The sequence below is a fragment of the Alligator mississippiensis genome, chromosome 2, assembly GCF_030867095.1.
Source record: "Alligator mississippiensis isolate rAllMis1 chromosome 2, rAllMis1, whole genome shotgun sequence".
Lineage (NCBI taxonomy): Eukaryota > Metazoa > Chordata > Crocodylia > Alligatoridae > Alligator > Alligator mississippiensis.
In genome coordinates, this window is record NC_081825.1 from 58,414,719 (window position 1) to 58,427,970 (window position 13,252).

General features: G+C 43.0%; 1 protein-coding gene across 3 annotated transcripts in view; it reads right to left on the minus strand.

The window, feature by feature from the left end:
• Window positions 1-407: 407 nt before the first annotated feature.
• Window positions 408-13,252, minus strand: part of LOC109281587 (uncharacterized) — a 50,570-nt gene continuing 37,725 nt past the window's right edge. For all 3 annotated transcript variants that reach the window (XM_059721734.1, XM_059721735.1, XM_059721736.1), the window contains 2 exons: window positions 3,309-3,403; window positions 408-3,163 (listed from right to left, as the gene is read on the minus strand). In XM_059721734.1, coding sequence (XP_059577717.1) covers window positions 3,058-3,163; window positions 3,309-3,403 — 201 coding nt within the window. In that variant the 3' untranslated portion in view covers window positions 408-3,057. The remainder of the gene's footprint in view (window positions 3,164-3,308; window positions 3,404-13,252) is intronic.

The window sequence follows — 13,252 nt, forward strand, 5'->3', positions numbered from 1 at the left end:
CCTAAGATATTTTTAAATTAATTTATTTGCAATGCTGGTGAACTCAAATAGGTTCTCTTCTGATCCTAACAATTGATAATATTACAGCTAACATCAGATTTTGCCACTCAGCAATGTCAGAAAGGGGGCCGACATGAGTCTGCCTAGCTGTCTGACTGCCTACAAAAATGTCCTCTACAATACAACTGGAATGCATTTTCCTTTAGCTTTTAAACTTCTCATTGTAAAATTATTAGTGGCCTCATCAGATTAGCTAGTGCAAGGAGCCCCCAGAGTAGAAAGGCAAATCATCTGCCTTCATAACAACTTGTGCATCTTTCCTGCTAAAGGAAGATATGATATGAGAACAAGTTACCTTCTAGCCTTTTCTATTATATAAAACAAAAAACAGGTGCTTGATCAATAATTTATGATTAAGCATTTGACTTGAACTAAAAGGCATAAGTAGAGGGATACAGAGCAACATTAGTTCATTATCACTCAAAAATGTAGCTCAAGGTAGCCACGTTATAATTTTCTGATATAGATATTAGTTTTGCAGTGGAAAGGTGCCATTGTCTTGCACAGTTGTCCTAGGCTGTCCCTTGGAGCTTACTATCTAATAACCATCAGAAAAAAAACTGATTTTACAAAATCCCAGGGGAGGACAAGAAATAATGGGCACAATTTTATTGAAGATTGCTTCAGGCTAGACATAAGAAAAAACTTCTTTACAAGTCGAGTGCTGAAGGTTTGGAACAGTCTACCCCCATAAGTGGTACAGTCATCCACCCTGGCAATCTTCAAAAAACATCTTGATGCCCATCTTGCTAAGGTCATCTGATCCCAGCAGTCTTTCCTGTCCAAGTGAAGGGGGTCTGGACCTGATGATCTGTAAGGTTCCTTCCAGCCCCTAACAACTATGAAACTATTACTACTACAGTGGGTCAGCCCTGCTCAAACTGATTTCAATGCCATGACTCAGGCCATGTCCAGAAAAGCACGGACATTCGATTCCCTGGGGACAACTGGGGGCATCTTGTGCCACTGCTAGCTGTCCTTGGGGAACATGCATGCCATGCGCCCTCTGGCATGTGGCAGGTTACCTTGGGTGGTATAGAGGAGGGTGGGTCCAGCAACTGTGCTCAGCCTTACCTGGGGCCCTGGGGGCAGGGAAAGGTGCAGCTATGTCACTCCTGCAGCTGGGAGCCTGGCTGGCAGCCGTAGCGTGGCTCTGGCCAGCTAGGCTCTGGTTTTGGGTGGTGCGTGCTGCCTCCATGTGCACCACCCTGCTTTTTTTTGTGCAGGATTTTTGATCCCAGGATCTACTGGAGTCAGCCCCCCTCCACACACACATGCTGTAAGGTAGCAGTGCAGGAAACACCTGAATGCGCGGTGTATTGTGCTGCAGACAGGTCTGCAGCACCACATACGGCATGGCTGCACTCTTCAGGCTGCAGCCTCACTGAGCCATAAGGCCCATCTTGCTGAAGACAGATGTGAACATGGGGTAGTGCCCCTAGTCCAATATTGATTTAAAAAAAATTAAATCCTGCCCATTAGAACAGGAACCCACTACTCAGATGTCATCTAGTTGCTTGACTTCAATATTTGATTGCCTGTATTTCTCTCCTTCAAACCTTGATCAGCTCAAATTGGTTCTGCTCAAATTGCTAGTCTGAGCTGTTGTCCCTGGGAGGAGGTACCCTGACAGACCTACCATTGTATGCTGACCCTGTGAACTGATAGCAAGATTTTCTGCTTTGGAGTACTCTAGTTTGAAAAAAGTGCCAGGTGCAGCTTTTCATTTAACTAATGTAAGTCATACCAATTTAAAAGAATGACTTGGTTGTACCACAAGTTTTTTTTAATACATTTATTTCTGTTTTCCTAAGAAGACTCTGCTAGCTTTGGTTTTCAATTTAGGACTCAGAAAATTTACTCCTTTACTAAAATAGTTACCTTAGATCTGAGAGTTTTCTGTTGTATTTTGTATCTGCTGAACTGAGGATAAGTTTATTTCTACACTAAATATTCACATGAAGACCTTTTTTCTTTTCTCAGGCTTAAAATGTTTTCACCTGGAGCAAAGGCAATGTTTGGATGCCTAAAAAACTAAATATTTTACAGTAGCTTAAAGTGACTGTGGCATTGTACAGGTCCCCCCACCCTTCCCCCCAAGTTTCTCCCACTATCAGTAATAAAATATTCTAATACATCTATGATCTCTTTACTGCAACCATCCATTTTGTCTTTATTAGGAAGGAGGAGAAAGGCCCAGTCCATTTCTGCAAAGCTTTAAGCTTGTAAGTAACTTTATGCATGTGAGCAGTCCCACTGAAATTACTCAAACCACTTGTGATTACAGTTTAAGCATGGTAGAAGTGTTTGCAGGATCCGGGCCAACAACGTAAAAACAAGTAACACCAACAATACTCTGAGCTCATTATGGAGATCTCAGATAGTTTGCTTGCATGGGAGAGTCAATCATGAGTTCACAGGGCTTTCCAACTCTGCAGCAGGGAACCTAGAAGCCCTGAGAACCCCTGTCACAGAGCCAAGAGCCTGGAAGTCTTGAAGTGGTCTTCAGGCTCCACTGCACAGCTGTTGAACTCCATGGCTCCCAGACTCCTTAGCCTATCAGCTGCTCTGTTGGTTTGATTCCCACTGCATGAAGAACCAGCTATCCCAAGAACTTAAAAGTCCTAGGACAGTCAGCCTCATAGGGCTGCCCTAGAGCCACACGCCCTAGAAACGTGGCCTTCCAAGCTGCTGCCTTTTCAAGAAACATTTCAGTTCTGGCAAACCAGTCTTTTCAAGCAAAATCACATTCCTATCAAGCTCTCAGTTGTGAAGGAAAAGTAACAATAGAACAGATATATGTATGTGACCGATGCAATTGTTTAGGTATTTGTCATTCTTGTCAGGTGTATGAATGTGTAGATGTATTTCAAGTGAAAAATAATTTCAAAAATAGAAAAATAGAATTTTAAAACAGTATCTAGGGAACTAACTTGTGGGCTGATTCTGGTAAGGTCAGTGGAAGAAACTCCTGACTTCAGTGAGAGCTAAATGATGCTAAAATGATGCTAAAATGTTGAATCCATCATCCACATATCCACCTCTCTTCATACTCTCATCTTCAACATGTTCTTCCAACATACATTTCCATACTTCTTTCTTGCTAATTAAAGAGAAAAGCAATATGAGAAAGATAGTGGATTCTTTTAACACCACAAATGACGTCAGTAAATCACCCACTTAATTTCTAGACATTACCCAATAATGCCCAGTATTAATTTTTTTTCTTAACTTACACTGTACTTTACCTGTAATGATCTTGAACTTTGATGTGTTGTAGGACAAAATAGGTTCGATCATCATCATTCTTTTTCTCTCTTCTTTCCTTGGTATTTCTTTCTTCCTAATAAGAAACATGCATAGCTTATTACCCATTATTTCCCATTTTCTACTATAAGGGTTAATCCTTCTATGGTTCCAAAACTATTCTCAGGACAATTACTTATACTTCAGATGTGATTATATTTGTTTCCTATGCATTATTAAGCTTTATTATAAGAATTCCACTAACTGGGCATATCTATATGAGACATTTACTGCAGTTGCCTAATTAGCTCCACATTAAACATCTCAGTGTCTACACATGCAGGGCTATTAAGCTGGAGTAAACTAATAAATTCTGCAGCAGGGTAGTACTTGTAAATACAAGTACTATACTGTTGCAGAGTTTTTTACTTCATAGGACCAGATGTAGAGGCTGACATGACTGGCTGGGGCATGAGAGTGCTTCACTGCACCTCCACAGCATGTTGAATTGGGCTGGGGTAGCTCTGGGCTAGCAAGCTGACCCCATGGACCTCCTGCCATCTAGGTCTCCTGTGAACTGGCTCAATGTGCTGTGGTCCCAGGTGCATGTGTAAATGTGGCATCCAGGAGCAATACATTCCAACATGATCTGCGCCAGAGCCTACTGTGTCACGTTAATATGCACATGTAGACACGCCTATTGTCTAATTTATTTCTTCCTAGGCTTGTTTTTCATAGAATTAAGAAAAATATGTATTTGAACAGTTATTCTGTTGAGCTGGAATTTTGAATCTTCAATCAATAAAATCATTTAGAAATCAAGCCTTGCTTGCTTGACCCCATCATATGATAAGCATTAATTTAAGAATCGGTTCAGAAAAATGTGTTATTAAAATGAATGAGTGAATGATCTTCAGTGATAAAATCAGTATAAGATTAGATCAGGATAAAGGCAGGGACCAAATCACTATCCAGTAACCAGGAGTGTCAAAGACAGTGTTGAAGGTACCTACTCCAGTAACAAAGGAAAGATAGGATACAGTTTAATATGGATTTAATCATGAAAAGGAAAATCAGATCATGGCATACATAATGCAACTTTTCCCAGTACACACAGACAAACACTCAAGCAAAGTACCTGGACCTGTTTTATCTATCCACTCCAGTGCTATAGTGTTGCCTTGCAGACATGGGCCATATCCAGACATGCAGGCACATGCAGTTTATGGTGCCACAAACTGCACATATGAAGCATTAAAACATGCCCCACACTGCAAATTTGCAGCCTGGGGACAAAATTTGCTACCAGAATTTCCTGGTAGCAAAAAAAAAAAAGCACCAGGGAAAAAAAGCCATACATAGCACATGAAAATAGTGTGTGCTGGAACAACAGAGGCTTGGTCCTCCAGTGAGATGCTCTGGCTGCTACCCAGAGAAACTCTACTACTTCATTTGTGCTCCTGCTGCTCCAGCATGCTGGAGGCAGGGAGGAGCTGGGCAATGGCAGTTTGCCTAAAATGAGACAGTTTATTCCACAACAAAGCACATGTGCAGGGGCATGTACTGAGCACAAAGTAGTGGCACAAATTTCTGCCACTAGTATTTTTGCTGCTGTAAGTTTGTGCCCCTGCATGTCTGGACACAGCCATCAAATACAAGCAGAAATACCTGATCTACTTTTAAACCAGGTATCTCTGGTACTGTGTACAATGTAGCTGTGATTGCATCACCTGAGTATTTACTTAATTTTCAAATGCAGCTATGCAGCTTAGCATTCACTAGTTAGCAGCCAGATAGAAAGACCTGATTCTTTGAAAGAAATTCTGAAGTTATGATCTTTGTAACTGTGTGAATTTTGACAGTTGTCCACCACTTGTCTCAAATCAGTTTCCTGTTCTCAACAGACTTGAGTCCCACTTTGTTGAGTGGTGCTGTATTGTTCATGTATTGTTGGTTGTCCAAGAATTATATAACAATTTAGGAAGTCTACTGAGCTACACAGCAGCCATGACTGATGAATTTCTGTAATGCATGGACTGTCTGTCACTAGTTGCCAAAGACATGTTTTCAGAGGGCAGAGGAAAAACAGAATATAGTGGGCATCTGAAGGTCTTGATACACGTGCAAGTGACTTATCCAAAAGTGGATTCAACTGCATCTGATTTAGATGCATTCCCATGTCTAGGGGGGTGATATATGTACATTTGGTTGTGTGTTGTTATGTATCTCATAGCACCACTGGATGGCGCTTACACGCCATGATGTTTTTTACAAAGTAGATTCATGTACTTTGAATTCTCATGCTTCAAGTGGCGCTGTTCTAGACAGAAAATATATCTATTTAATTTTAATTTAGCTGTAATTACTTAGCTGTAATTTAAATACTCCAAAAGCTTAAATATTTAAATACCTTAAATAAGTAAATGAATATTAAAAGCTTAAATATTTAAGATTTAAATAGTTAACTTTAATAGCTTAGCTTTAATTTAGCTGTAATTAATAATATATATGTATGTCTGTCTGTCTGTATGTATAGAAAATAAATTAAAGCTTTCCTCTCTGTAAAGAATAACATTTATTTGCTTGCTATTCTGAGCCTGGTTTCTTCTTGGGGGAGGGACAGTTAAGGGGTTAAATCCCACCACTGTTTGTGGTCAAGGGGCTACTTGACTTCACAGTGGTACCAATTACCAAGTTGATTGCTCACTAATTGTTCCTATGTGCTAGACCACTGGTTCCCAACCACTGGGCCCGTGGCCCAGTGCTGGGCTGCAAAGGGTTGGCTGCTGGGTCATGGCATAGTGGGGCAGCCCCAGAAGGGAGGCAGCCAGCTCTGTGCACCCTGTCCCGTTCCCACCACCATGGCCATGCCCGGTGAGGCACTGCCCACGCAGCAGGTACTAGGGCCCACACAGCAGGTACCAAGGCCCGCGCCAGGCTGGGCAGGACCCCCCAGCCCCACCTGCGGCTGGGAGCAGGGGGATGCAGGCAGGGAAATGCCTGGGGCAGAGGGTGGGGAGGAGGCTCTGCTGCTTGCTTCTAGAGAAGGCAGTGGAGCCCCTTCTTCCTAGGCAGCCCCACCTGGGTCCTGCTGGGCCACCTTCTGCACAGCCCGCTCCCTGCAGGGTCCCCCAGTGCCCATGGCTGTGGTGCTCCAACCTGATCCAATCCTTACAACCCCCCCCCCCCACATAAAAAATAAATGTAAATATGTAAATGAAATATCAATGTGTAAATTAGATACCCAATCTGCCAAAATTCTTCGAGTGAGTTTGCCGGTCTGCAGTATAAAAAAGGTTGGGAACCACTGTGCTAGACTTCCAGGTTCTATCCATTTGCTTGTGAAATTTAAAAGCTGTGTGGATATTCTTATTTTGCCTATAACAACTGTATTTCTAGTTATCATAAGGGTAAAATTATAGCAGGTTAACATGTGGGTAAATTTAACAGGGCATAATGCATAGGACCATGAAATCTCAGCCACCTCTTCATTGTAGCTTAGCTGAAAAAATGCTTTAGGGCCTCAGGGGGTCACACTGCACAAACTGCCAGCACAGACTGAAGGGCCTGAGCAAGGCTGGGGGGCCCTAGGGCTCGAGTGTGAGCTCCCAGCCCCCAGCCACCCTCCTGGACCCTAACACCCATGCTGCCCTCACAGGTCCCCAGCAGCTTGGTGCCTGGCTCCCGCCCTGGCTGTTAGTCACACACCTCACTTGCCACATTCCTCAAACCATGAAAGGCATATAGAAATGAACTACATGAACAGGGATATTAATTAGAACATCTGCTGAACAGGGAGTGCTTTCCCTCAGGCCCAGCCAAACTGGGGGAGGAGGGGAGAGGATGGGACCCAGGACCTGAGAGAGCTTCCCCAGGGTTGGGGTGAGATTTTTAAAGCTACCCCAGGTGACCTACGGGGTTTGTCCTCAGACCCAGCTCCGAAGTCCCAGTGGCCCTTGCATTCAGCTCCTTCATGCCACCAGTCTGCCCAGCACCTGTCTCAGAGCTGGCTCTAGGTAAGTGAACTTTACCCTAAGAGCAGAAGTGAAAACTGCTCAGGCGTTGCCCCTTCCCAGAACGGCCAGTCCAGCCCACATGGCTCTAACCCCTCTTGGGGTGCTTTGTCTCACATGTGAAGCGAGTCTGCCAGTTCTCAGCCTTAGCAAGCAGGTGGCCCTGGCCACTGAAATATATTGCCTCTTGCATGATTCCTGGAATACCACAGCTATAACATCAATCTAACATTACCATAACTTGCGTAATTACATTATACAGACATGAATTCTCTTTCAATTTCAAATGCAAATTCTCTTCCTCAGTTTCCCGTCCTAAATAACCCTGTGGTATTGCTGTGTTGTACAGGCAAATACAGTTGTACTGAGTAAAGCTCAATGTTACTCAGAAGCTCATTTTGAGGCTTAATTCTGTCTACAAAATGCTTTGAAATCCCTTGTATTTTACACTTCTGGGGTGCATGTCGCCGCTATTCACTGAATCAGACTAGAAAACAATAGAGATTAATTATGCAGGAAATCTATATACTTTTCTTCCTATCAAAATATTAATTCCTCACACTGCACACTACACAAAAAAGATATTAAGACAAAATTCCTTCATTAGGAGTGCTTATGCTTCCAGCAACCTACATCATTTTTACCCCTAAAAAAAAACAACAACCCCCCCCCCCCGCAGTCTTTTGCTACAACTTAAAGGGAGCTCATGCTATGATTGTTTCTTTACAGAGCTAAAAGCTTGTTTTTTCTTACCTTAACATTTCCTTCACTGAACCTAACATGGACTCTGACTTTTTTATTAGTATAATAAATGGAAGTTTTTCCCCTTCCATTGCTGAGACCATAACAATCTTGAATTATATCTGTATACATACTTGAATTTTCAGCGTTGGTACAGTGCTGGTAGCAATAGAACTGTCTCTATTTGGAGGACCCAAGTTTGCAGAACTTGCCATGATTCCTGGCAGAGAACTAGCAGTTTCAATACATGTCACACTCCAGCTTAAGTTTGGTCTTTAAACATACCAACCCCCACCGCCCTCACCCCACCCCAAGAGTGATTGCTTGGAGGATGAGAAGGAAAGCTCCTAGAACAATGCATTGCCCATCCCACTATTGTATATGTCAAGCAGCTACTTTCACTGTTGGCAAATACCAAGGTTAGGGTTACCATATGTCCGGGTTTTCCCAAACGTGTCCTCTTTTTTGGTCCCCTGTCCTCCTGTCCAGGTGGGTTTTTAAAATGCAAGCAAATGTCTGGGTTTTTGCTCTGCCTCTGGCTTTTCCTAGGTACTTCCAGTTTGGCTGCTTGGGGCTAGGAGCAGCAGGGCGAGGCGATTGGCTGTTGGGGGATCATGCACTGCACACAGGCCCTTTCAAGCTGTTTGCAGGTAAGAGAGCCAGAGAGAGAGAGAGAGAGAGAGAGCATGCACTTGGGAGCTGTGTGGGCAGCAGGGCTGAGGGGGCAGGGGGCTGTGGGTCAGAGTGAGGGGCACTGGCAGGGCTGGGGGGCACAGGAGCCTGCAGGTCAGGAGCAAGGGACACCACCAGGGCTGGGGGGTGGAGTAGAGTGGGTCAGGAGTGAGAGTCAGCAGGAGGGCTGGGGGGGCTGTGGCTTAGAAGTGAGGGGTAGGGGCAGCACATGGGCATATCACTACCCTCCCATCATATACCCCTTTACCCTCTCTACCCCTCCCCACTGCCCCCTCTCTCCCCTGCTCCCTCCTTCCCCATGCTCTCCCCGCCCTGCCCCCCAACAGGTACCCTCTTTTTTGATACTGGAAATATGATAACCCTAACCAAGGTGATAGCTGAGCAGTTTATACGAACAGCAACAGAGCTAGTAGGCAGGACACTGCTGTGCCCACTATCAAGCTAATTTCATATCAAGCCATGGCTACCTCGGGCTGATCATAGCCTTAATCAAGTTGGAAGAGAGGGAGATGGAAGTTGAAGAGGCAGAACTGGAGTTACTCGAGTTAATGAACCCTTGGGCTCTGGTATCACTAAGTTTAGGAGCTGACAAAATTTTCTGGCTGGTTACTCCATACTGTTAAAATTGGCAGGCATATACCGCCTCCAATGCCATAGCTGCAGGCTTCCCCAGCTCCCCACCCCCTCTCAAATTTCCTATCACATGCCATGATTGCAGGCAGAGGACTAGGAATTTCATTACACATGTCCCCTTACTCCTATTCAGCATGTCCCTGCTTGTGCTTCTGAGGAGCCCTATTGGACACAGCATCATAGCATGAGCTTATGTTTGTGGATTATCTGTGAGAAGCTGCCACACCACAGCTTTCCTAGCTCAGAATGCCCTCCTCTTGCAAGTATAGCTGGCATTGTTCATGCCTTCTGTTATGCCATGCTGAAATGCATGTTGTGTTTGACTGTGTCCTGCTTTACCAAGTGACCCAGATCAGTCTGGACCAGTGACCCCCACCCCAACCTGAAGACGTACACTTTGCTATATAAAGCACTAATAGATCTCTAACACCCAGACCTGTATGTTTACACTGAGGCACTGGAATTATAAATCATCCTCTGTTTTAAGAAGCACCTTCCTCTGAGCCCCTGAGGACACTGTATGAAGTGAAGGACTTGTAGTTCTGCCATTATTTGACTTGCTCACACTGTTCAAATCAAAGTTAATGGAAGCAATTGTGTTGCCTAGAAACATGCAAATGCACACACGCATGTGCACATGCACACAAACACACCCCCCACAAGCTCCTGGGCTCTATTACCATCTCTGTCACAGGCTTACAGTGTGCCCTCCAGTAAGTCTCTTCCCTGGGATACATCAGCTCATGAAACAAACCTCTCAATAGGATAGGTCCTGCATCTCAGAAATGTCACATAGAAGAGGAAAGCCTGAAGGTGACAATCCTGGTCAGGTTCCATGGTGCTAAGCATTAAACTTGTGCCTTCAGAGACGCTTCCTGCTCTCCTGAGGATTTGGTACAGGGCTTTAGTGATCCTGAGATGAAGGATGATATAGAAGGGCAGAACCAAGGGTAGATTATAGACCATTAGGTTAGCAGAGTAGGAGGCCGTTAGAACTTCTGGCACAGTCATGGGCAGGAATTAATTCAGTTCACAAAGCAGCAGTGAATATCTCATTCGTCTACAATACTTTCCAACTCAGTGCTTAATAGAATGGGAGAAGTTCTCCTCCTCTGGTGCTAACTCAAGCACTGAGGGAAAGGGACGTTCCCAGCACATTGGGGTCAAGATGCAAGCAAACAGAGCAATCAGATCCCAATTCACATGATTTTAGCAGCTATACCAAACTCCTCCATGTCGTTCAGAGGATTGGAAAGACACCTGCTTTCACCACATTGTAATTTCATTTAAAAAAAAGACTGATTAGTCCCCCCACACCCACACTCCATCTCTGTTTCTTCACATCCTGGCCTAGACAGAGACAGCCCTTGGTCTGCGGAACAAATGGCATTTCTTTTTTTGGAAGATCTGAGTTTGCAGACCTTTCTGGCAGAGAACTAGCAGCTTCAGCACATGCTTATGCTTGGGCTATAAATGTGCCACCCATGGAGGATGAGAGGTAAATCGATTAGCTCCAAGAGGCTACTTTAATTTTCAAGTTGGCAAATACCAAGATGATAATTGTATACTTTGCAATTCCAGCAACAGAACCTGCTTTATCTATTAACTTCACTCAAACCCACCTGCAACAAGGAAGTGTGGACATAAGAAATTACAGACTCTGGAACTACACCTGGTGGACAAACCATATAACTCTCAACGTAGACAGACCCTAAATCACAGTTGCATGACAGACATTACAAAACCAGTCACAGAACCTGGTTCAACTACATCTGATTCAGCTAAACTACATCCATCAACCTGTAGATATCACATGAGGATCAGGCCCCTAAACGAGATTTAACCCCATGCATATGTATCATGTTATGGGTTGTAACACATTATCGGGTTGTAAAGTGTAATGTCTATCATGGCTTTCCAAGTAGAACAAAAAAACTGCATGTGGCTAATTCAAAATCAGGCTTCAACAATTCAATTCTGCATGAAATGAGGGAGCAACATGAAAAATGCAGCATTGATTTAGAATGGTTTCCAGCAGATGCTCTCTGTCATCTGTTAGTTATCAGACTAACACTTCCTGCACCTGGGACATTTTATTCTATATTTCATGACTCAGTACAGGAAAGATGCAAAAGGAAACAGACTTTAATGAGTAGCTGGATGGCATATCTACCTACAGTGCACATGGAACATGACATAGACAAAAGTCTGGCAAAATGGACATTTTAGGTAAAAATCCAAAAAATGGTACAGATATCCCAGAGTATGAAGTCATCTAAAAACTGGTGGGGAGCTAGACAGGGACAATATATTGAAATATATACTTTTTATTTTGGCACAGGAGGATGGGGGAAAATCTGTCTAATTGTTTGCAGCTGTGAATGTTAAAAAAAATTTATAAGGCTTAAATGATAACTCCAGTCTCCCAAATTACTAGCTCTTTTGGACAAGGTTTATGTGAAATCAGTAGTTTTTAACAGCTAGTCCTGTGACCCTACCAGTCTGGTCTCATAAAGCTTCATTGTACTGTTCAGAGTAGCATATAATCACTACCATACATCTGGAAACCATGTGTAAAGAGTAAAAGAAATGGTAGAGTGGAGAATTCACTGTGCACAGAGGAGGTTATTTCAAGTTTCTTTCTTGCTGTGTGTTCAAATGGGATGAAATAGAAGCAAGGAGTGAACTGATACTTAAAGGTGTCAGCAGTTTTGTTTTTTTGTGGTTTTTTTTAACTGCAGTCTGTATCTATACAGTCAAACTGGGAATGCAATTCTTTGTGTCTGAGAAATTAAATCAAGCAATTTATACTGTGAACAATTTACAACAGAGCATCATTATTTTCTTGACAGTAAGACTTAGATTGCAATTCTAGACACCATATGATCAGGAACTTTTAAAAAGCCCCCTCAGAAAATATCAAATGGGTATATAAACTCTGGGATGTATTATCTTATCAGGGCCAGAGAGAAAACAAACAAGGCCAGCTGTAGGTTTTGTGAAGGCCCATCCATCTCCCTAGTTGCACATGATAACCAAATGCATGTAAAGTCTCCCACACGTTTAAATACACCTTCCTGTTTGCAATCTCTTTTAGATAATGGTAACCCCTTTGAGCCCCTATAAGGTTCTCTGCTTCAGTTTACCCTCCCTGCATGAATCAGGAAGCCAGATGTAGAGACAAAATGCATTTTTTCCAAGGGAGAAGCAGGGAACAAGAAGTTGAAGAATAATAGTTTTTTTCTGATCAATCTATGTGGAATCAGCTGGGGAGCCGTTTGTGGCTCTGAATCAGGTGCATGTAGTCTGAAGACCCCAGAAGAATGTGACTGCAGGTGATTACACAGGCTGTCTGCCTGTACAACTTACATTCCTGCCTGCAGAAGGGATGGAACAAAGGATGAGGAAAATAATTGGGATAGAACATAAAATTAAATGAACAGGCAGGACTCATTAAGATCTGTCTAGTGAATCTAGTTACTGCCTCCTGCAGCCTACTGTCCATTATGTTAAGTCAGTTGAAATTGTTTCTCATAATCAGGTATCTATCTGATTCTTAAGTCTCTTAAAACACAAAAAGGCATTTTCTGAATAAAATGTTTTGATGTTCTTTACCTGACTCCATCCTATTGTTAGTCAGATACAAAACTGTATATTTGCAATAAAACATATACTCCCTTGCTGTCTAAAAGCTGATGTTGATTTAAAGTTTCTCCAACCATTTGGAGAAAAATGTAAAGAACCACTTCAGTGAATCCCAACTACAAGATAATCTGGAAATAGTTAAGGTACTGGAAACAGATTGTCATTATTATTATTAATATACAGTGTATGTACTACAAAACAAAATGTAGTACATGCTCTCT